Here is a 24,983-nt window from a genome sequence, read left to right as displayed (position 1 = left end):
GTGTTCTAGGCAAGCCTGTTCTACATGGTAAATTGGGAAAAAAAAAAAAAAAAAAGATTGTTCAGACACCAGGGACTAGAAAAAGGGCAAGCCATCCGGATTCTTTAGTGTTGAAATAATGTTATCAGAGGCACAAAACATTGAGCCACGTGGACATAGCACAGCCATTGCTACATGCAAAATCTGGGGCCACGTGGACATAGCACAGCCACAGCTACATGCAAAACCTGGAGCCACGTAGACATAGCACACCACAGCTACACAGAACTGTGGCTTATAAAATGTGTGGGGAGTGGGAATAGAAAATACTCTTTTCTTTTTTCCCTTCTTTTACTTTGTGACAAGGTCTTAACAGTGTAGCCCAGGCTAGCCGAGAACTAGCTGGCCTCAACCTTTAGGTAGCACTCTCTTAAGAGCTTGGATGAGAGGTGCGAGACCTTAGGCCCAGTGGAGTTTTCTGTGACCTCTGTAACTCCCTAGTCTTTAATTTCCAACCTGAATCTCCCTTTGGTCAAATTCAGCTGGAAGCACTTGGGAGGCAGAGGCAGGCAGATCTCTGTGAGTTCGAGACCAGCCTGGTCTACAAGAGCTAGTTCCAGGACAGGAACCAAAAACCACAGAGAAACCCTGTCTCGAAAAAAAAAAAAAATTCATCTGGAAGTCAGAGGATAGGAGAGCTCAGTGGCTTCAGTGGCTCAGGTGCGCCAGCCCCCACAGGCAGAAGAAGACAGAATGCTGGAGGCTTTGCAAACAGTATTAGTAGCACACTTGGGCAAGGGTCTCACTTTGAAAACAGCAAGCTGGGAACCCACGGAAAGGGTTCTTTGGAGCACTGTAGAATTAGAGGGAAGATGCTCGGGCGGGTCATCGTGGAGTGGAGCCATCAGTTGGCGGGACAGGAGGTAGAGTAGATTGCATCATTGGCTAAGGGTGACCAAGGGGTATCTTTGCTGGGAACAAAACCATGTTGCTTGTGGTTGGCAGTGGATTAGCCCCTGGAGTAGGGTTAAGATGGGGGTGTGTTCTTGGGTCAACCATGTCCCAGGAGAGACAGAGAGGCTAGTGGTCATGGTGGTGACTCCTTTAGATGTAGATCTACTGGAGTTAATGGAGGGTAGGCTGAATACTTAGAAAGAAAGAAGGTAGTTACATTGTGGACAGCAGGAACATAGTTACTCCCTCCTTCTGAGGAATGCCGTCTTTGTAAGGACATGTTTGCCTACTCTACCTTGGGCTGTATCATGCATAAGCTAGCTGCACCCACAGGCCTCTACCACCATGTCAGGTATGTCCGTCTTGACAATGTTGCTGTCTCTGTCGTAGTAGAGCAAGGACAGAGGGCGCCGAACTGTGGGCACACAGCACGAGCCTCCTCCAGTGCTGCCGGCAGCTGCGTTGACTTTGAGTAGATTGAGAACTGCCGTGTGAAAGGATGCAGAGATGCCAGGCATGCCTGCCACGTGTAGTGGGCACTGCCCAGTGCAGAAGTTCATGGCATAGCCTTCAGGCTGGATGATCCAGTCATGCCAGCCGATCTCACGGAAGTCCACAAAGAACTCTTGCCGACAGCACATCTTGGACCCCCCCTGGCAGTTGATGCCTCGCCGGCGAACCCGATGCTTGCCCCCAGCTCTTACCCGGGCTGCCACAAAAGGTCTGTGAGAAAACCCATCCAGGATTACTGAACTGTGGGCCACCTGGCTTTCGGTTACCAGGTCCAGGGTCAGGTGCCCCTGACTGCAAGCAAGCTGAGCTTCGGGTCCCAGGAGAAGCTGGTGCCAGCCACTAGCATCCACCTGCAGTGGGTACTGACTTGTCAAGGTGAGGTTGGTAGCATACGGTCTTAGCACAAGGGCTCGTATATTCAAGGTCTGGGTAGTATTGGAAGGGAGATGCACGAAGAACATGAGGCGGGCCTGCCGGACCTCCATGCTGCCAGCAGTTCTAGCAGAGAAGTGGAAATCGAGACGAGTCTGGTTGATGTTGGAGAGGCCTGTGAACATAAGAAACCCAGTCAAGCACTGCAACCTGAGTGTCTGCTCTGTTCTCAGCAAACTTTTCTCCCTTTGGAGTCCAAAGTAGTCTTAAATTCAATACTGCAGACAAGGACCGCCTTGAACTGGTGATCCTCCCTGCCTCCACGTTTAGAGTGCTGGGATTGTGGGCTTGTAGCATCAATAGGCCCAGTTTTTGTTCTAAATTTTAATTTGTTAGCGTGTGTTCTCATGTATGTGTATGTGCGTGTAGGAGTGGAAGCACACATATGACAGCATACATGTAGAGATCAAAGGGAGTTACAGATGACTGTGAACCACCATGTGTGCACTGAGAACCAAACCCGGTACTCTCAGTCTCTGAGCCATCTCTCCAGTGCGCTCCCTCTGTTTATTTATATATTTTTGGAGACTGGATCTAACTTTCTATGTAGCCAAGGATATCCTTGAACATCTAACCCTCCTGATGCTATCTTCCAAACTCTAGGATTACAGGTATATGACACCACACTTGTTTTTTATTTTTGTTTTTGTTTTTAATGTGCATTGGTGTTTTGCATGCATTCATGTCTGTGTGAGGGTGTCTGATCCCATGTAACTGGTGTTACAGACAGTCATGAGCTGCTATGTGGGTGCTGGGAATTGAACCCAGGTCCTCTTGAAGAGCAGCCTGTGCTCTTAACCATTGACCCATCTCTCTAGTCCTCTGTTTCTTTGTTGTTTTTGTAAAGAGTGTGAGTGTGTGTGTATGTGTAACTATAAAGCTCAGGAAAGAATATCTGAGTTACATCTGGATCTGGTGTTACAAACGCTTAGGTCACCAGCTATGAGTGCTGGGAACTGACCTCAGGCCCTCTGGGAAAGCAGTAAGGGTTCTGAACAGCTCTGAGAATGAGATGTCGCAATAGCAAATACCTAAAAATGTGAGTGGCTTTGGAAATGGGTATAAGAGAGAAGAGTTTGGAGAAGCAGGTTAAAGAACAGCCCAAATTTCCACCAAGTATAAAGGGCAGTTCTGGTAAGGGATTACAAAAAGGCAGAGACAGGCAAATCTCTGTGAGTTTGAGTGTGGAACACAGCAAGTTCCGGGCTATATAGTCAGGCCTTGTTTCAAAAACAAAACAAGTTGGGCAGTGATGGCGCATGCCTTTAATTCCAGCACTTGGGAGGCAGAGGCAGGTGGATCTCTGTGAATTCAAGGCCAGCCTGGTCTACAGAGTGAGTTCCAGGGCAGGTAGGGCTGTTACATAGAGAAAACCTGTCTCAAAAAACAAAAAAACAGCAACAACAACAAAAAGTGGAGAATTATAAAGTTTGAAAATTCTTAGAGGTGACTTAATGATCATGACTAAAGCCATTGCAGAAGGGACTAGAGAGATGGCTCAGAGGTTAAAAGCAATGGCTAATTTCCCAGAGAACCTGGGTTCAAGTCCCAGCACCCACATGTTGACTCACAACCATCTCTAACTCCAGTGGGGGTCCAGTGCTGCTTCTGGGCTCTGAGGGTACCAAACATGTCTCTGGCACACAGACACAACACACACATGCTTTTAAAAGATGCCAGTAGAGCATGGCATGGCTTGTGCCCGTAATCAACCCCAGCGCTCGAAAGTTCTGGGAGGCGACCTTTGTGGATCTGAGACCAGCCTGAGCTAGATAGAGAATGAGACCTTTTCTCAGGACAAAGATGTTTCTGCTATTAGTAGAAATATGGATGGGGAAAAGGAATTCTATTGAAATCTCAGATGGAAATAAGGAATGTCTTACTCTTATTGGAAGCAGGAACAAAATCCATTCCTGTTACAAAGGAGCCAATAACTTCGCTGAATTGTCATAGGGGTTTATGAAAAATGGAAGTTAAGAGAGGTGAGCCTGGCCCACCCGTTGGTCTCCAGCTAAGATGAAATGGGGAAGACCACCACACAGTTGTCTGACGGGAGGAATTGCTTTCGTTTCGACTATCTTTCTGTCTTAGCTTTGCCTTTTTTGAGACATCGCCTCAGGTAGTCTAGCCTGGCCTGGAGCTATGGACCAGAGGAGGACTGACTGCCGTCTGCTGCCTGGGTGCCGGGATTATGGGCATGCGACACCGTACCAGCCTTCATGAGCTGCAGTGCGGGGGAGCCCAGGGCTTTGTGCGTGCTGGACAAACATTGTTCTACTGAGCTACGTCCCAACCCAACACCTAGCAACCTTGCTTTTCCTTTGTCTGTGCCTTCAGTGTGAAGGTTCTGATGTCCTCCAAGGTGTGCCCTCATCCTCGGTTCCTTTTATCCTCTGCTAAAAGGCAGCCAATTGAACTCAAAGCCAGCATAGTCTTTACCTTAGGGATTCTCACACCTGTATGTCTAGGTCAGGGCATTTTGCAGAGGGAGACAGGACCTGGAGATTTGGGTATCGCCAAGTTCACGCTTAAATTTATAACTGTTTAATGGTGGCACACGAATGTCCTGCCAGCACACCTAGTGAGAGCGTCACTATTTCCCTTTCTGTCCCCCTCTTTCTGTGTGTGAATGACACAGATGGGGTCACTCCTTGCCTTCTCTCTCCTACAAACTCTGTGATTGCCTCCTTCTCTTCCCACATCCAGCCGTCACCAAAGCAACACAGAGAAACACTGTCTCGAAAAACCAAACCAAAATAAAACAAAAACTCGATATCACCTTACTATTTTTTAGGGGGCAGATATTGAGGCAGGTTCGTGCCAGCATACCTTGCTGTACATTTCGTTACATCACCATTACAACTTCCCACTTCTCCATCATCTCTCATCTTCCCTACGACGTATCCCTTAGTTCTGGTGTTACAGATATGTGCCACCATGTTTGGCTTAATGTCATTTTTGTAGTGCTGGCAATTAATTGATCCCTAAGTTTCATCGACAGAGTGCTTGTCCAGCGTGCATGCCGGCTGGGTTCCATTCCTAGCATGGAATAGAACAAGATGTGGTGTTGCACAGCCAGAAAAATCCCAGCACCAAGAGGTGGTGAAAGCAGGAGTATCAGGAGTTCAAGGCCAGCGTGGGCTATGTGAGACCCTGCTACGAAGACAAACATAAGGGCCGGAGAAATAGCTCAGTGGTTAAGAGCATGTACTGTTCTCCCGCTGGGCTCAGCACAGTGGGCATCTCACAGCCATTTGGAACTGCAAGGGATTCTGACCCCTGCGGCCTCTGTGGGCACTCACACTTACGTGGGCATACCCACACGCAGACACATACTATATAATTAAAAACAATAAAAATGAAATCTAACAAATAGACAAGCAAAACCCAAGAACAACCAAAGCCTATTACACCATTGGTTCCCAATGACCGTGACTTCAAATATTCACGGCTTCATGCAGCACTCTCTATACAGATTCCGGACTTCAAAGGCTTAGTCAGTGAGACATTAGCAGTTTCAGTGAGATCTTGTGTACTTAGGAGCCGACACAGTTTTTTTTTTTTTGTTTGTTTGTTTTTTGTTTTGTTTTTTTTTTCCGAGACAGGGTTTCTCTGTGAGCTTTGGTACTTGTCCTGGAACTAGCTATTCTAGACCAGGCTAGTCTCGAACTCACAGAGATCCGCCTGCCTCTGCCTCCCGAGTGCTGGGATTAAAGGTGTGTGCCACCACCGCCCGGCTGGACACTGTTCTAATTGCAAAATCTTGTAGAGAGAGAGAGAGAGATCTGGAGAATCAGAGCCCGTAAGAAACATTTGAGTCAGATTTAGCTCTCATCTGGATACAGTGGCTTGACTGACCTCAATTATACCACCTGGGTCACGATAGTTGTTCAGTTAAACTGAGTCAAGACACAAAATCACGAATGAACTAGTTGCTTTAAGACAATTTGTTCAGCTGAGTGGCTGTGGTGGCTCACACCTGTGTTCTTCATAGTCTAGAAGCTGGACCAGGAAGATTTTAGAAATTCTAGGCCCACCTCACCTACAGAGTAAGGCTCTGAAGAAATCAAGACAAGACAAAATCAAGTAAACAACTGTGTTAAAAATACAAAAAGAGATTGGAGAGATGGCTCCTCGGTTAAGAGCACTAGCTGCCCTTCCAGAGGACCTGGGTTCAATTCCCAATACCCACATGGCATCTTACAACTAACTGTCTGTCATCTAGTCCCAGAGGATCTGACATTTTCACACCAATGCACATAAAATGCATTTAAATAAATTATTTTAAAAAATATAGAGAAAAGTTTATTGTTAGGGTTGTTCAAGCGGTAGAGCAGTTGCCTAGTATGTGTGATGACAACGACTGACTGGCTGAACCAAACAAACAAAATCACCATAGCAACAGCAGCAGCAAGGCTGTTTTATGTTGGCATGTAATATTAATAACTGACAAGAAAAGGGATGTGTATCAGAAGTGGGGTGCCACCACTGTCACCCAAACCTAAAATTTGCAGCATTGACTCTGGGACTCAGTGGCAGGCCAAGTTAGGAAGGATAGAGAAGAGACTTAGCAAAGGCAGGAGAAGTGAGGAGCCTGCTGTAGAAGTTGGAGAAAGGGGAGCTCAAGCTATGGGCTGTCTATCACCTGTAGTAACTCGGAAGCCAGAGCCCATTTCCAAGTTGTGACTTTAGCAAGAGAGATTTCCTGGTGGGATGCTGAAAATGCCGATGGTCTTATTTTAGCTTCCTGTGATAAGGCATTTCAGGAGACACGTGTTAGAGGGGGTTCGGGGAGTCAGAGAGCCAGGAGTGGTGACTCATACCTGTAATTCTAGTAGCATTTGGGAGACTGAGGCAGGAGGATTGCTGTGAGTAGGAGACCAACTAGGGCTACTTAGTGAGTTCTGGGACAGGCTGAACTATAGTGTGAAGCCCTGCTTTAAAGAAGCAAAACAACACACACATACACACACACAAAAAAAAAAACACCCAAAAATCTTCAGTTCCTAGAAGAATTTAGAGAAAATATTTCTAAAAGGATTTGCAAGATTGAAAAAGGAAATCATTTTTCTTTCTTTTCAGTTGACTCCGTGGTTACTAAGATCCTATTGTTTGCTCAGCAGTGGTGGCGCACGCCTTTAATCCCAGCACTTAGGAGGCAGAGGCAGGTGGATCTCTGTGAGTCTGAGGCCAGCCTGGTCTACAGAGCAAGTTCCAGGACAGCCAGGGCTACACAGAGAAACCCTGTCTCAAAAAGCAAGACAAAACAAAGAAAAAAGATTTTATTGTTATTACAGAGGACCTGGGTTAAGTTGCCAGTATACATATCAGGTGGTAACCCCAATTCCAAGAGATGTGATGCCCTCTGATTTCTATATAGTATACATAAACTCACAGGCACACACACATACACATAATTGAAAAACAAATCTTTTTAAAAAGACAAAAGCTCTTAAAATTAAAAAAAAAAAAAACCCTTGTTGGATTTGAATTGCTGGAAGTCTAAACTCAAGGCCAGCCTGGTATATAGAGAGAGTTCAGGTCAGCCAGGACTATGTAGTGAGTTCCTGCCTCAGAAATAAATAAATAAGAATAATAATAAAAACCCAGGGCTGGAACCAGGCTACGGTGGCACTCGCCTTTAATCCCAGCACTGAGAGCACTCAGGTTTGATTCCCAGCGCCCACGTGGTGGCTCACAGTCATCTGTAACTCCAACTCTGGGGGTTCTGAAGCTCTCTTCTGACTCCAGCGGAAGCAGGCACACCAGCTCATTGAGTAGACCACACTATGTTATTTAGAGACTTGTGAAGTTGTTTTTTTTTTATTTAGTTTAAGAAAGATTTTTAAAACAGATTTAATCATGGGCATTTGAGGCAGGTAAGCACAGGAAAGTTGGGTACCTGAGGCCTCCATTTAGTTTTAGTTACACACACACACACCCTTATAATAATGCACTTGGCAGAGCCAGGTGGTGGTGGCGCACGCCTTTTAATCCTAGCAGTTGGGAGGCAGAGGCAGGCGGATCTCTGTGAGTTCGAGACCAGCCTGGTCTACAAGAGCTAGTTCCAGGACAGGCTCCAAAGCTACAGAGAAACCCTGTCTCAAACAACAACAACAGCAACAAAAATTGCACTTGGCAGCGTAGTCCCTTCACTTGCGCAAACTAGACACAAACAACCCCTGCAAACCGTGCACCCAGCACTCTCAGGACTCCCAGCCCCGTGCTCTGGGCTCCATGTTCTCCCATTCAAGAGTATAAGTGCCTCTGCCCCTGGTAACAACCACATTCAGAGAGTTTGTATTCAAATACATCCCCAGCATGTTCAGGTATGAAGAATAGGAGGGCTGGTCTGGACTGAACTGGCTTTGGTGCATGGCAGAACTCTTTTAGTGACTTTTCAGAGAGACTCCCCTATTTTCCATCTTATGTCTATGCATAATTGGGTGTGCATTTGACTGAAGTCTGATGCATTGTGGGAAGGGACATGGGCAGCAGGAAAAACGAATGTGTGACTTAATCTATTAATCAAAATCGTGAACCACATAGTCTACTCCTCCTTTTCTTGAACCCCATGAAAGGAATATTTGGAGCCCTTGAGGATTCTATTCATGTGACCCAGTTACCCCTCATCCCAGTTAATTTGTACTATCACTTTGTTCCAAATAAAATTATCTTGATTCTTTTGCAAGTCCGTGTGAGCCTTCATTTTTAATCACTTGGATAAGAACCTGGAACACCTGACTCAGACTCCAAGGGGAAGAGAGGGGCTTAAGAGGAGACAGTGATGGACTGGAGAAATGACTGAAGGGTTAAGAGCACTGACTGCTCTTCCAGAGGTCTTAAGTTCAATTCCCAGCACCCACATGGTGACTCACAATCATCTATAATGAGATCTGGTGCCCTCTTCTGGCGTGCACACATACAATCAGGCAGTATACATAATAAGTAAATAAATCTGAAAAAGAAAAAGAAAAAAAAGGAGGGGGGGAGAGACAGTATGATACACTCCAGAGTAGCCTCAGGTATCTCAAGAGAAAGTTGCTGAGCCCATGGTTTTAAAGAAAATTTTAATAATCAAAGGAGCAGCAGTTTTTCCTAAAAGGGATGGAGATAATTCAAAATAAAAAGAGGGAGGTAAGGGTATCATTCAGTAGAGAGTTTGTCCTCAGCATTGCAAAAATACAAAACAACAAGGAAAAGGGCTGGGTGTCTTGGGAGGCAGAGGCAGGTGGATCTCTATGAGTTCCAAGCTCAGCCAAGGACTACAAAGTGAGACCCTATCTCAAAACAAACAAACAAACAAACAAAACAGACAAACAGAGTTCTGCACTCCCTTGCAAACACAGGTCATTTCCTGTTCAAAAGTAAGGGCACTTTTTGATGGTAAAGGTCCAAGGGCTAGGACTATAGACCTAGAAGCCCAGAGCTCCCCCCAAAGCAGAATCAGGCCCAAGGGAATTATCTGCGTAGACTGAGCTATGTGCTGGACAGAAGATCAGGACTTTGATGGATTAGTGCTGGGCTTGGTGGCACACACCTGTCCCAGCATTTAGGCGAGAAGATCATGAGACTGAAGCCAACAAGATCTTGCAGAGAAGGAGTTAGGTGGGTAGGGGGAAGATATAACTTATTTCTCAGACATGAGCAACAGTGTGTCAGTAAACATTGAATAGCTCGTCTCCAGGAGGGGACCCTTAAAAGCCCTGATTTGCTGTGATTGACAAATTCTTCCATGAGGTCCAATTTTAAGCTTCTAGTGTGCTATAACTGAACCCAGGTATGCTCACCCTCAGCGGTCATAAGGCAGCATGAGCCAGTTTCAGGATGCCATTGAAGATCCCTGAACCTGGAGAAAAATACCCGAGGAGCCTCATTGTTTAGCCTCTTGTTTCATGTGATGAGACCATGGACTTCAAACCTGATCCTAATGTTATGATGGATGGACATGTGACATGGAAGAGTCCAGGACAGGGGACTGTACATGTGAGTGGGAAGGAAATGAGTTATTAGGGACCAGAGGATAGACCATTAGATCTCTATATTGGCAGCCTGGAGGATAGACCATTAGATCACTTTATTGGCAGCCTCCAGGGATCACCTTCTGGGTTGCATGAATTGATCCAGTCCCAGTTCTGGACTTGGCCGCAGTGACATGCTTTGTCCACGGGGATAAAAGTAAACAAAGTGTATGCAGAAGCCGGGCAGTTATTTACCCTGACACTGGTCTCTGGGAAGCCAGCCACCATGTTTAAAGAGGGTAGGGCTAAAGTGATAGAGGCTTCCTGGAAAAAGGCTGCTATGGATTTTCTTTGCTTCTATCCCCTCAAAATTCATATATTGAAGCTGGGCATGGGGCGGTAATCCCAGCATTTCAGATGCTAAGGCAGGAAGGTTACGAATGTTTGGCCAATGTGAGCTATATTGTGAGTTCAAACCAGCTTGAGCTACGTAAGGAGACCTTGTCTCAAAAAAGAAGAAACAAATGTTGAAATCCCAATCCCAAGGTGATAGTATTTGGAGGTGGAGCCTTTGGGAGGTTATTAGGTCATGAGGGTGGAGCCCTGGAGAGGGGATTCCTGTCCAAAGAGACTTCAGAGCGTTTCATTGTCTCTTTTGGCCACGAGAAGATACAGAGAGAGGAGAGCCTTGCTGGATAGGAGCGGAGTCCTCCCTATTTCCTGCTCCTTCCTACTTTTCCCACATCCTAAGGACTTTACCGATATTAACCCACTTACATCTCTAAGCCATCCTCTCATTAGCCTCGTTTACGGATGAGAAACTGGCTACTAACTACCCAGGTCACTCAGCTAAAATGGCCCTGCAAGAGTGGGCGCCAGGCTACGTGGCTGCAGAGTTTGTGCTGGGTCTCAAGGGAGGAGAGTAGGGACCAGGCACCAGGAGAAAGGCGCTAGGACCTCGTGAGGAGTGGCGGTGTGAGGAGCTTGCAGTAGCCTTGCATTTTGCTTCTAAGTGCTAAGATTTCCTTATCTTCTCTCCTCTATGGAAGCATTTCTTTCTTTCCTCTACCTTTTACCTTTTTGTTGTTTCCAAGACAGGGTTTCTCTGTGTAGCCCTGGCTGTCTTGGAACTCGTTCTGTAGACCAGGCTGGCCTCGAATTTAGAGATCTGCCTGTCTCTGCCTCCCAAGTGCTGGGATTAAAGATGTGCCCCACCTCACTTGGCTTACTGTTTTTTTTTTTTTTTTTTTTGTTTTTTTTTTTACAAAATATTATTTATTTGCTATGTGTTTTGAGACAGGGTCTCACTTATCACCGTGACTGACCAGAGATCAGTCTCCCTCCTGAGTGCTGATATTAAAGGTGCGCACCATCACACCTGGTCCGAGACTGAGTTTCTTCATGGTTTGCTTTCACACCTCTGTCTGAGTGCTATTTGACCTTGTTCTGACATGAGAACGTGAGGTGTGGAGAGGTTTTATAATCTTGGTGCTTTACTTCTCTTTTTACATAAATGGGGCACTCAAGTGATAGACCCTGGAGTCAGAGAAATCACAAACTCCCCAGTAACCAGCCGTTGGCCTGGGGAATGGGTGGGTTTACAACAGGGATGATTATGGAGAGAGAGAGAGAGAGAGAGAGAGAGAGAGAGAGAGAGAGAGAGAGAGAGAGAGAGAGAGAGAGAAGAGGAGACTGAGGGCAAGCAGTTTCAGAAGTAAAACAGCAGCAGCTCCCAGTTCCAGCCAGGTAGACCTGACCTATCATAGAGAAGTGTGGGGGCAGGAGCTGGATGGATGGCTTGGGAGAGGCCATCAGAGCGAAGTTGGGGAGGAGATTTTCTCTTTCTAGGGTCAGGTTTGGGGTCAGAGTTGCAGACCATGGACCCACCTGTCTCAGCAAAGCTGATGATCTCATACTCTTGTGTCTGGTCCTGCTCCAGCGGGGTTTCCTGTCGAGGCGCACGGAGGCGCCACAGTGCGGTCTTCAGAGCAGCCCTGGACACAGGCCGACTCAGTGTGGGGCGCTGGTGGAGGTGTAGCTTGTTCAGGATACTTTTCTTGGCCAAATCGAGAAGCAGCTCCCGCTGGCTCTCCAGATCGAAGGCGGCCCCCCAACATGCTGGACATGGACCATCAGTTTTGAGGTTGGCCACGGCGGCTGGAGTCAGTAACAAAAATAGCAAGAACAAGAAGGAAGCCATTGCTGGAGAAGGTCCTCCCTGAAGGACACCGATCCAGTTCTTAGGGTCTCGACAGTAGTGGCCTCCACTCTGTTCTGGCTGCCACGGACCCTGGGAGGAGTTTACCTCTGGCTGGCACGACTCCTTTTTGCCTGAGATAGAGCAGCTGAACATCTGCCCTGAAAAAATGACGCCAGTACAGGTGGAAGTTGGCAGGAAGTCCCAGTGTCACCAGTGACAGTACGGAGCGGGGGATGTGAGGAGAGCTGGATTGTTTGGAGAGAGAGGTGTCTGTCCCTTGCTATTATTGGGAGGCCTAGGGACAAAGGTTAGAAATGGAATTCTTCCTCTGCAGAGCCTTGCTGTGAAGCCTGGGGGAAAGGTTGCAAGCGGAGGTTCTAAGATAAATTTACTGCAGGGGCTGAGGCAGGGCAATCACTGGAGCTCAGGCCTTCCTTAACGTCTCAAAACAAACAATAAGTAAGTGAAAAGCGACTTTATGTCTGTGTGCGCATGGTGGGTGGCTGGGTCAGGTTCTCACGTAGCTCAGGCTTGCTTTGGACTTGCTATGTAGTGTGGGTTGGTTTTGAATTGCTTCCTCCCCTTCTCAAATCTGGTCTCACAGGCGTGTCCAGTTAAAAGGGTGATTTTTTCTTTTTTCTTTTTTATAAGTAAATGTAATCTTATTTATTTATTATTTATTTTTATTTTATGTGCATTGGTGTTTTGCCTGCATTTATGTCTGTGTGAGGCTGTCAAATCACTTGGAGCTGGATTGCAGACAGTTTTGAGCTGCCACGACCTGGGAATTGAATCAGGTCTTCTGCAAGAGCAGTCAGTGCTCTTAACCTCTGAGCCATCTCTCCAGCCCTAAAATTTGCTTTTTGGCCCCCTCTTATTATTGTATTTTATGTGTATGTTTTTCCTACTTGTATATCTGTGCACCATGTATATGCCTGGTGTCTGTGGAGGCCAGAAAAGGGCATCTGATCCCCTGGAACTGGAGTAACAGATGGTTGTGAGCCACCATGTGGTTGCTGGGAATTGAACCCTGGTCAATTCCAGTGCTCTTAATCACTGAACAATCACTCCAGTCCTAAAAGGGTGACTCCTTTTGATTGTTTGTCTTTGAGACAGGATCTCATGATGTAGCCCTGGCTGTCCTGGAACTGGCTACGTGGACCCTGCTGGCCTTGAACTCACAATGATCCTCCTGCCTCTGCCTTCCTAGTGCTGAGAGTAATGGTGTATGCCAGCATACCTGTTTGAAAGGGTAAATCTTAAAAAACAAAGTGAAGTACTTCTGAGTTTCATTCTTCTCCTCCTCTTTTTTCCTCCTCTTCTTCCTCCCCTTTCTTCCCTGAGCAGCCCTGGAACCAGCTCTGTAGACCAGGCTGCCTCTGCTTCTCAAGTGCTCAGATCAAAGGTGTGGCACCACCAATGCCTGGCTCTTCTCTACTTCCTAAAGTTCACTGGTCCCCATCTTTCCTTCTTGTCTGCCCAACATTCTTTGTTAGTTCTGGTTGGATTTTTGTCCACGGAGTCAAAGTTATCACCTGAAAGCTAAGGATATGGGAGAGAAAAGAAATGTCCAAAAACAGATGTCGCTCACCCACTATGTCAGAAACATAGGTCAAGGGTCATTAAAAAGCAATAAAGTTGCAAGCTACGTCAGTTCCCTTGGCTACGGTTAACCAAGTAGTCCTAGTTTCCCACGAGAGCACCCGCCACTATTGGTGGCCAACAGTTTCTTCTGAGCGCCCCACTGAATACAGAGGCCAGGAGCTGATATGGATACAAAGAGTTGCTGTGGGTAGTTAGATATTAATAACTCTGTGAAGGAGCTGCTGGAGACCAGCAGAGTCTCCGGGCTGAGCTAGAAGACACCAGATCGCAGGAAAGCGAGGTGCAGCACTATCTCAAAAAATGGGTGGGGCTGGAGAGATGGCTCAGTGGTTAAGAGCATTGCCTGCTCTTCCAAAGGTCCTGAGTTCAATTCCCAGCAACCACATGGTGGCTCACAACCATCTGTAAAGAGGTCTGGCGCCCTCCTCTGGCCTTTGGCATACACACAGATAGACCATTGTATACATAATAAATAATAAATAAATATTTAAAAAAAATGGGTGGATGGAAATATGGACAGAAGGACGGCCTCGAAAGTGGGTTGTATCAACCAGCGGGGCCTATGCGCAGCGGATGTCCTCTGCCTATTGGTCCCTTCATGCATGTACCTGGGAGTCGGCCAGACGACAAGCCCTGGGGCCGTCCATCACAGCGTTAGGTGCTGTTCCTTTTGTGGGTCTGTGGGAGTGCGGGTCTGGTACGTTCATTCAATTTATGGGCCTGATCTACTTAAAACTCTTCAGAACAATTTGTCTAGTGTGTGCCTGTGTGTGTGTGTCCTGTGCACACAGTGCCACAGGAATTGTGTAAAGATCTGTGAACAACTTACAGAAGTTGTTTCTTTCCGTCTACCATGTGGGTACCAGGGATCCAACACTGGCCATCAGTCTTGGAAACAAGCATCTTTACGTGCTGAACTATCTTGCTGGCCTTCCAATGGTTTTGTTTCCTTTGTTTGTTTTGAGACAGGGTCTCACTATGTAGCCCTGGCTGTCCTGGAATTCACTATGTAGATGGGAGTAAAAGTGTGTGTCACCATGCCTGGCTTGCTTGCTTATTTATTTATTTATTTATTTATTTATTTATTTATTTATTGGTTTTTCGAGACAGGGTTTCTCTGTGTAACAGACCTAGCTGTTCTGAAACTAGCTCTTGTAGACCAGGCAGGCATCAAACTCATAGAGATCTGCCTGCCTCTGCCTCCGGAGTTCTGGGATTAGGGATTAAAGGTATGTGCCAGGACAGGCTCCAAAACCACAGAGAAACCCTGTCTCGAAAAAACCAAACAAACAAACAAAAAAAAATCATCACACATCAGAATTAATCAAATGCAAAATCTATATACACCTCTCTCTCTCTCTCTCCCTCTCTCTCTGTTTTTTCAAGATAGGGTCTCTCTGTATAGCCCTGGCTGCCCTGGAACTCACTGTGTAGACCAGGCTGGCCTCGATTCACCTGCCTCTGCCTCCTAAGTGCTAGGGTTAGAGATGTGAGCCACCATACCACCATTTATATACCTAAGTGCATAAATACAACCAGCTCAGTATATACAATGTTGATGTTACCTGTAACCTGTATGCCTATGTTCAGGGTCAGACCATTGGTGTGGGAGAGCCAATTGGGGGGACTCTACCCTACCTCAGCGTGCCCCACTTGCTTGTAGCTCTTTTTCTGGGTGGAGGCCCTGAGAGCTTTTGCACTTCCCTGTGAGTGTGACGATTGGTGTCATCACTGTTCAGGCAGCCGCGTTGATGAGATTTCATGCATTCAATGAACTTCTCTACAGAGTTCTGAGGCTGTGAAGCATCACACTGGATTTTGCATTTTCATTCTCAAATACATACTTATATACTTATCTAGAGCCAACCCCTCCAAAAAATTCAATTAGCTTTATATCTTTTTCATGATTTCATTACCTTGCTTTCAGGTCTCCCTCATCACTTGATTTTTATCCTTTCTTGTTCCCTATTCTATATGTTATAATGTAGCCACATGCACATTTCTTTACATACATGCATGTTTGTGATAAGCTGGAAACCACATATGAAAGTGAATACAGTTTTTTCTTTCTGAAATTGTATGACCTTGCTTAATATTACACAGTCCAAATCTACACATTCCCTGTAGATTTTATGATTTAATTATTTTTAGAGGTGAATAGTGTTTCATTTTATATATGTATCATTATTTTCATTATCTGTTCATCTGCTGATGGACAAAACAAATCTCACCAGTATTTTTATTTGGCATAGATTTGACTTAAGTATCTGAGGGTTAGGCGTATAGCTCGGTTGGTAGTGTTTGGTTGGATACCCAGTATCACACACACTGGACATGGTGGTGTCTGCTTGTAATCCCAGTATCTGAGAGTTGGATTCATGAGGATCAGAAGTTCAAGGATGAGCTGGAGGCTAGCCTGGTCTATGTGAGCCTAGTCAGTAATTTCATGAAGCATTTACAATAGTGGCTGACTAACATTAATGTTTAATGAAAATTTGCATTCTTCCTGACACATAGATTGCTTGTGGGGCCAGAGTCCTCTCATCTTACATGTGGTGAAGAAACTCTGCCAGTATTTGCCAATCAGATTGCTTCTTTCCCACGTCATACTCCTAATTGCCACCTGTAGTCGCCAGTGAGTCATCTCTGCTGATCACAGTTACTTTCCTAGACCAGCCCCCAGTTTGTATTTGTAACACTGACACTTAAAATATGTTCTTTTTTTGGGGGGGGGTTGTTTTTGTTTTTGTTTTTTTGGTTTTTCGAGACAGGGTTTCTCTGTGGCTTTGGAGCCTGTCCTGGAACTAGCTCTTGTAGACCAGGCTGGTCTCGAACTCACAGAGATCCGCCTGCCTCTGCCTCCTGAGGGCTGGGATTAAAGGCGTGCGCCACCATCACCCGGCTTGTTTGTGTTTTTGATTTTGGTTTTTGTTTTTGGTTTTTGAGACAGAGTTTCTCTGTAGCTTTGGAGCCTTCTTGGAACTAGTTCTGTAGACCAGGCTGGCCTCAAACTCACAGAGATTCACCTGTCTCTGCCTCCCGAGTGCTGGGATTAAAGGTGTACACCATCATCGCCCGGCTAAAATATGTTTATTAGGCTTGTATGTAACACGATCCAGGCTGTTTTCCAGCAATTACACCCAAGTCTCCTTGAGTGAATATGGCTTTCTTCTACAGGACCCATACATGCTTTGTGTGTGTGTGTGTGTGTGTGTGTGTGTGTGTATTAAGTTTGTAGTAGGAGATTTGCTAGTTTCTGGCATACATATTTATTTATTTATTCATTTATTTACTTACGTTTGAGACTGAGTCTCACTGTGTAGCCCTGGCCTTCCTGTAACTCTCAGTGTAGATCAGGATGGCCTGGAATTCACAGACTCCCCTGATTGGCAACATTTTCTTTTTAATTAAATTTTTTTTTTTTAGATAAGGTCTCATGTTTCCCAGGCTAGCCTGGAGTTTACTGTGTAACTGGGGAGGACCTTGAACTCCTGATCCTCCTACCTTCATCTTCCAAGTGCTGGGGTTACAGGGGTCTCAGTTACATTTCCAGTCCTGTGATAAAACACCATGAGACCAAGGCAACTTATAAAAGAAAGTGTTTAATTTGCGGGCTTACCATTTCAGAGGGCTAGAGTGATGTGGGATGCCTCTCTGTAGGCTGTGAATATGCTTTATTACCATTGGTTAATAAAGACAATGCTTTGGCCAATGGCAGAAGATAGTCAGGCAGCAAATCCAAGCAGAGAGACAGGGAGGAAGAAGACAGGGGTGAGGAGATACCAGCAGCATTTCCGGTAAGCCATGGGTTATGGGTGATGCACAGATTATTAGAAATGGGTTAATTATACGTAGAGCTAGTTAGTAAGAAGCCCGAGGCACCGGTCAAGTATTTATAATTAATATTAAGCCCAGAATGATTTATTTTATAAGCAGCTTCAGGGACTGGTGGGTGGGAGAAAACTGGCCCAGTGGGTCCAGGCGGGACACAGAAAAGTCTCCAGCTACATTTGGTGTGACTACGTGGGCACTCGATTTTCCACAAGACCCGAGAAAGCTTAAAAAAATAAGGGGGTACGTTTGGTGTAGCAACATGGGACACTCGAGTTTCCTGAGTGACCTGAGAAAGCTAAAAAAAAAAAGGAGGGGGCTTCGGTTTGAACGCACAGTGATGGATTCTCGCGTCTCCAAGCCGCACAGTGTGCTGCATGGAGGATTTAGCTTTTACTCATATAGTAAGAAAAGGTTTATGGGCCAACATACTACAAGCAGCTTGGTGGTGGCATGGACCCGCAGCTTCCCGGTGTTGGGGTGGTGAGCATGGCTCCCAGAGCTGGTGGTGAACTTACCTCTGCCATGTTGAACAGCTGAACAGGGCAGAGCCAACAGCCAAAGCTACCACACTGGTCCTAGCCACACCTGCTTAGCATTTTTTAAAACTCTCCTGGTCAGAAAATGATTATAGATACACAATAAAGACAGATTCAGAAAAAAAAAACTCTTAATGGGTCATACTGTATTTAATAAATGTACGTAGGCTTGAGAGAGAGGGGGGAAAAGGATAGAGACAGTCATAGATTTTTAAAAAAATCTAAAGATAGGCCGGGTGGTGGTGGCGCACGCCTTTAATCCCAGCACTTGGGAGGCAGAGGCAGGTGGATCTCTGTGAATTCGAGACCAGCCTGGTCTACAAGAGCTAGTTCCAGGACAGGCTCCAAAACCACAGAGAAACCCTGTCTCGAAAAACCAAAAAAAAAAAAAAAAAATCTAAAGATAACAAAATAAAGTCCCTTAAAATAGAGTAATAAAAATTATAATAAGCCACATAAACATGGAAAATACACAGAGTCTGGATTATGTAAATTATTGTGTTTTCTTTGAATTTTTTTGACTGCTAATGAGCTGTAATGCTACAGAGAAACATTTGATTCTGGGAGCTGCTAAGCTAAACCAACATACAGGTATCTTGACTTCAAAATTTGGGTCTAAGGATATGTTGCTTTGGAAAAGAGGTTCTGCTTTTGTAATGGGAACTTATAGATTTCTTCCAGGCTAATAAGGTTTGATCAAGTAAGAACCCCTGAGAGGTCTCCAATATGAGTGATGGCCCAGGTGATCCAACATCCAAAACAGCTTCCAGGCTCCTGGCTGAGGCTATGAATTCTCACAGATTACCACAGCCACGATTTCAATATAATTCTAAATTTACCAGCGCCCCTAATCAGTGGGAAGTAGTATAGAAAACTATGCCCAAATTCCCAAAATATTGGTTATAAACGTTTGTTTTCATTTAAAGGGGTTGGTTATAAATGGTTAATGGTCATAATCAATCAAGAGAAAAAAATATACGAAAAAAGGGGGTTGGGCAGTGGTGGCCTGGCCTTTAATCCTAGCACTCAGGAATCAGAGGTAGGTGGATCTCTGTGAGTTTGAGGCTAGTTTGATCTATAGAGCTAGTTCCAGGACAGCTAGGGGTGTTACACAGAAGGACTCTGTCTTGAAAAGCCTAAAAAAAAAGAAAAAAGAAAAAGAAAAAAGGGGGATATGATATAGAAATGGTAAAAGGTAGATTCCCCCACCCCCCAAGACAGGGTTTCTCTGTGTAACAGCCCTAGATGTCCTGGAACTAGCTCTTGTAGACCAAGCTGGCCTCGAACTCACAGAGATCCACCTGCCTCTGCCTCCCGAGTGCTGGGATTAAAGATGTGTGCCACCACAACACGGCTAGATTATTAAATCTACTCTAATCCAAGAAACAACTGTTATTCTCAAAATACTTTACACTGGTATGGATTTTGGTTTATTGATACAAATTTAAGATCAATTTTTTTTTTTTTTTTTAAGATAGTGTTTCTTTGTAGCTTTGGAGTCTGTCCTGGAACTAGCTCTTGTAGACCAGACTGGCCTCAAACTCACAAAGATTTGCCTGTTATATGTGTTTTTCTACTCTTGTTTAAAGTATTATGTTTAAGCGGTTCATTAAAAATGTAATGTATAGTTAAGAAATACAAATTAATAGTCATTTATAATAGTCAAACTTACAGTCATGTTAGTTAGGTTTTCTAGATATGCAGAGATATATTTCAAATAGATAAGTAATCTTCAAACACCCCAAAGACCTACAGAATATGGTATTTAAAATATTTTAAGAACTGGGCTGGAGAGATGGCTCAGAGGTTAAGAGCATTGCCTGCTCTTCCAAAGATCCTGAGTTCAATTCCCAGCAACCACATGGTGGCTCACAACCATCTGTAATGGGGTCTGGTGCCCTCTTCTGGCCTTCAGGCATACACACAGACAGAATATTGTATACATAATAAATAAATATTAAAAAAAAATATTTTAAGAACTTAGGTGGGGCTGGAGAGATGGCTCAGTGGTTAAGAGCACTGGCTGCTCTTCCAGAAGACCTGGGTTCAAGTCCTAGCACCCACACGGCAACTCACAACTGTCTGTAACTCCAAGATCTGACATCCTCACACGGACATACATGTAGCAAAAACAAAAACAAAAACACCAATGCAAATAAAATAAAAATAAATTATAAAAAAAAGAAGAACTTAGGCTTTTCTCGACAATGAGACACATCTGCTCCTGGCAGCACCAATTACTTCAAGGGGATGATGGGCACTAAAGAAGCACCTTATGGAGTTTGCTTGCTTGCTTGCTTCCTTCCTTCCTTCCTTTCTTTCTTTTTTCTTTTTTGTTTTGTTTTTTGAGACAGGGTTTCTCTGTTTCTCAGTAGTTTTGGAGCCTATCCTGAAACTTACTCTGTAGACCAGGCTGGCCTCGAACTCAGAGATCCAACTGTCTCTGCCTCCCAACTGCTAGAATTAAAGGTGTGTACCACCATATCCTGGCTTGGAGTTTGTTTTCAATGTGGCAAGGCTAGCCATTTGAGTGAGAAACTGCTCTTGCCTGGACTGCTTGACAGTATGCTGTGTAAACTGAACATGCAGGACCCACAGGAACATGACTGCTGAACTTGCCAAGAGCAAGGCAGGACAGTCCTTCAGATTTCCTGCTTCACTGGGAAATCTGCCAGATACTCTAGGCCTACAGGCAGAAGATAGATGCTCCAGTGTTACAGAAGAACTTTGGGTGACTGTCCAAACAACCAGTGATATTTTATTTATTTATTTATTTATTTATTTATTTATTATTTATGTTTTAATAAATAAAGCTTGCCTAAAAATCTAGAGGTCAGGTAGTGGTGGCACACACTTTTAATCCCAGGATTTGGGAGACAGAGGCAGATGGATCTCTGTGAGGTAAAGGATACTCTGGGTTACACAAGATCAATGCTGAAACAAATCCAGGTGGTGGCCGCTCACACTTTTCATTCTAGTACTAGGGAGTCACACCTTCAACCCCGGAACTAGAGGGAATATAACATGGGAGGAGAAAGTGGCTCGGTCTGTTTAGTCTGCTTAGACTGCTTAATCTGGTTAGTCGCCCAGTCTTGGTAGAGGTAAGACTTCTCTAGTGGCTGACTGCTTTGCTTTTCTCGCTTCAGGTTGAACCCAATTTCTGTCTCTGTTTTTTTATTATTCATTTTATGTTACTAGTTGTTTTATCTGGCTGTAGCGAATAATAAAATAATAAATACCCAGCAACGGTCTGAGTGCTGGCCGAGAGGTTAGGAGCACCGCCCACGGAGGCGGAGGTCGCCGGTTCGAATTCCAGCTGCTGTGTGTCTGTGTCTGTGTGTGCTTGTGACTGTGTGCGCATGTGTCATACTAAATCGGAAAAAAAAAAGTTTAGGGGGCTGGCAGGATGGCTCAGGGATTAAGAGCACTGACTGCTCTTCCAGAGGACCCGGGTTCAATTCCCAGCACCCACATAGCAGCTTGCAGCTGTCTGTAACTCCAGTTCCAGAGAATCTGACATCGTTATACCAATGCACATGAAATAAAGTTAAATAAAGTTTAAAATAAATAAATACCCAGAATATTTATTATTATAGTGGAATAATATTAAATAATAAGTACCCAGAAAATTTTATTATTATGGATACTTATTATTTTATGTTATTTTATAAATATTATAAAAAATTCATAAAATTATAAATGATAAATAATAATATGTAAATAATAAAATATTATTATTTGCTACAGCAAAATATCTCTGTCATTTCTAGAGTTTTGGAAGTTGCTTGCAATGAACTTCCCAGTTACTCAGGTAATATTATATTCTTCTGGGGCTTTGATGGAGTTGAAGACTAGATAGTTAGAATTACAGTTTTCCTTAGTTATGATAAAAAATAAATTAGATATGAAACTTTAGACTCACAAAGATAAAATAGATGATAGAGAATTTTCTTTAATTTTGTCAAGTACAAATAGACTAAATATTGTAACTGTAATTCTTGCTTGATAATCATTTCATTACATGTAATTTTACTATGTTAAAGTTAAAAAGTTCCTTTTTAATTAGACAGAAAAGGGGAGATGACATGGGATTCCCTTCTATATGCTGTGAATCTATTTTTATTACAATTGGTCAATAAAGAAGCTTCTTTGGCCTATGGCAGGGTATAATATAGCTAGGCAGGAAAGCCAAACAGAGACAGGAAGAAAGAAGAAATCAGGGAGACACCAGCAGTCGCCAGAGGAATATGATGCCAGAGCCTTATGGGTAAGCCACAGGGTACATGGCAATACACAGATCATTAGTAATGGGTTAATTTATATGTAGAGCTAGCCGGTAAGAAGCCTGACCCATGAGCTACGCAATTATAATATTAAGTCTCAGAATGATTATTTTATAAGCGGCCGTGGAGACCAGAGGACAGGAGAGAGACTGGTCTAATAGGAGCACGTGGGACAGAGAAAAGTCTCCAGCTACAGTAGAGTCCATCACCATCGTGGTAGACAGCGATAGCTGAGAGCCTACATGTTGATCCACCAGCGCATGAGCCAGAGAGAGAGGACTGGCTCAAGTGGTATGAGCCCACCCACAGTGACACACCTCTTCCCACAAAGCCACACCTCCTAATCCTTCTCAACTAGTTCCACCAATGGGGAACCAAGCATTCAAATACATGACCCTATGGGAGCCATTATCACTGAAAGCACCACAATAGGCAAGAGCAACCACACATAATTTATAACTTTATTCACAAAAAATAAAAAAATACCAGCTTCAAGGTGGACTGCGGGAGTTGGGCAGCTGGGGTGCATGCCTTGCCTTTGATCTCAGCACTCGGGAGCCAGAGGCAGGCGGATCTCCGTGAATTTCTGAGTCAGCCTGGTCGACAAGAGCAGTACTGCTCGAGCTGTTACACAGAACACCCCCCCTCTACTCGAGCTGTTACACAGAACACCCCCCCTCTAGAAAACAAACAAACAGACAAAAAAGATGGACCGTGTGTGCACGCCTTTAATCCCAGCACTAGGAGGCAGTTGTACAGCTAACTTGGTGTACGCAGGGAGTTCAAGGCTAGCCACACCTAGCAGTGAGACCCTCTCTCTCTATTTTCTCTCTCCAGAAGAAAAAGTTTAAAAGAGTTTTGGCTACAACTCCGTAGTAAAAGCACTTGCCTAAGGTGCAGGTGCAATTCCTAGTAACACTCCCTCCAAAATAAATAAATAAATAAATAAATAAATAAATAAATAAATAAATAAATCTCAAAACACTTCTTTTATCCAGATGTCAGCATACTGGCATGCTCCAGTACTTGGGAGGTTCAGACAGAAGGATGTGAGCTGCTGGCTCCCCTCATCCATATGGTGAGACCCTGCCTCAATCATCTCTCCCACCAAAACTCCCAAACAAATAAAAACAAAAGTTTTATGAAGAGACACCACAAAAACGACTCTAATATAAAGTTAGTGGCTTTTTAAATTTTTTTTTTGTCATGACCATTGCACAACCATTATACTTACCATTTTCTTTTCGTGCATGCTAGGCAAAGGCTCTACAGCTGAGCTACCTCCTCCCAGGGACATGTTTATTGCCCGGAAGAGGGAACCTGTATCCATTAACAGTCCTGCCAACCAGCCTGCAGGTTCTGATCTCACATTTTTACTTTAATGTTTATGCTAGGCAAGCACTTTCTTGTTGTGCTATGTCCCCAGCCCTTGGGTTTTGAAGCAGGGGTCTTACTACGAAGCCAGGGCTGGCCTTGAACTCTAAATCTTCCTGCTTCTACCTCCTGAGAGCTGGGATTACAGGTGTGAGCCATTGTCAAACTCAAGAGTGCTTCCTCTTCCTTTTCCCCCCCACCCCACCCCCATCTTCAGCTTCTTTTTCTTCAGTTTGATATCTGGTACTTGGGTTGGGTTATTGTGCCTTAGATGTCTCCATCTATAAAGTAGATACTATGACCGTGCCTATTGTACATAGGCATGGAATGTTACAGATTACATTCTGCGATTATCCAGACATTAGCTATTACCTCCTGGCCTCAAACTCACTATGTAATTGAGAATGACCGTGATCTGGATCCCACTACCTTCATCTCTGAAGTGCTGCAATTATAGGCTTGCACTTCTACACCTGGCTTTTATTTTTACTTCCTGCTATTTTAAATACTCAGGTATTGCTATGTTGACCAGGCCACCATTGAGCTTATGGGTTTTAGCAATACTATGTGTCCATAGTATTGTATAATGTGTATAGTATGTCCACAGCCTTCTTAATAATTAAGCTACTAAGCCTAGCTTTCCAGTTATATCTCCTTCCTTCCTTCCTTCCTTCCTTCCTTCCTTCCTTCCTTCCTTCCTTCCTTCCTTCCTTCCTTCCTTCTTGGTTTTTCAAGGCAGGGTTTCTCTGTGTATCTTTGAAGCCTGTCCCGGAGTCCTGGAGTCCTGGAACTTTGCTCTGTAAATGAGGGTGGCCTCAAACTCAAAGAGATCGGCCTGCCTCTGCTTCCTTAGTGCTGGGATTAAAGGCTCTCACCACCACAGCCCGGCCATTTGTTCATTCTTGAGACAGGGGCTTTTGTAGCTCTGGCTCTCCTGGAATTTGCTGTATCAACCAGGCTGACTTCAATCTGCCTCTCCCCCCACCCCAGGTTTCTTTGTGTGGCTCTAACTGTCCTGAAACTTGCTCTGTGTAGTGATCTTTTGTTTGTGTTTTAACAAATAAAGTTTGGGGCTGGAGAGATGGCTCAGAGGCTAAGAACACTGGCTACTCTTACTAAGGTCCTGTGTTCAGTTCCCAGCAACCACATGGCAGCTCGCTACCATCTGTAATGAGATCTGGTGCCCTCTTCTGGCATGGAGGTGCACAACCAGGAGGAACATTGTGTATATAATGAATAAATCTTTTTTTAAAAATATTTATTTATTTATTATGTATACAATATTCTGTCTGTGTGTCTGCAGCCAGAAGAG

General features: G+C 44.6%; 1 protein-coding gene across 1 annotated transcript; it reads right to left on the bottom strand.

Annotated features, from left to right (window-relative positions):
* Positions 1–1,250: 1,250 nt before the first annotated feature.
* Inhbc (inhibin subunit beta C) lies at positions 1,251–12,039 on the bottom strand. The gene is made up of 2 exons (XM_057758238.1): positions 11,727–12,039; positions 1,251–1,993 (listed from the first exon to the last, which is right to left on the bottom strand). Exons 1-2 carry the CDS (start codon positions 12,037–12,039, stop codon positions 1,251–1,253), a joined length of 1,056 nt encoding a protein of 351 aa, XP_057614221.1.
* Between the last annotated feature and the right edge of the window lie 12,944 nt (positions 12,040–24,983).

The sequence above is a fragment of the Chionomys nivalis genome, chromosome 25, assembly GCF_950005125.1.
Source record: "Chionomys nivalis chromosome 25, mChiNiv1.1, whole genome shotgun sequence".
In the NCBI taxonomy this organism is placed as follows: Eukaryota; Metazoa; Chordata; class Mammalia; order Rodentia; family Cricetidae; genus Chionomys; species Chionomys nivalis.
The sequence above is the reverse complement of the archived record's forward strand: the minus strand, read 5'-3'. Positions and strand labels throughout refer to the sequence as shown.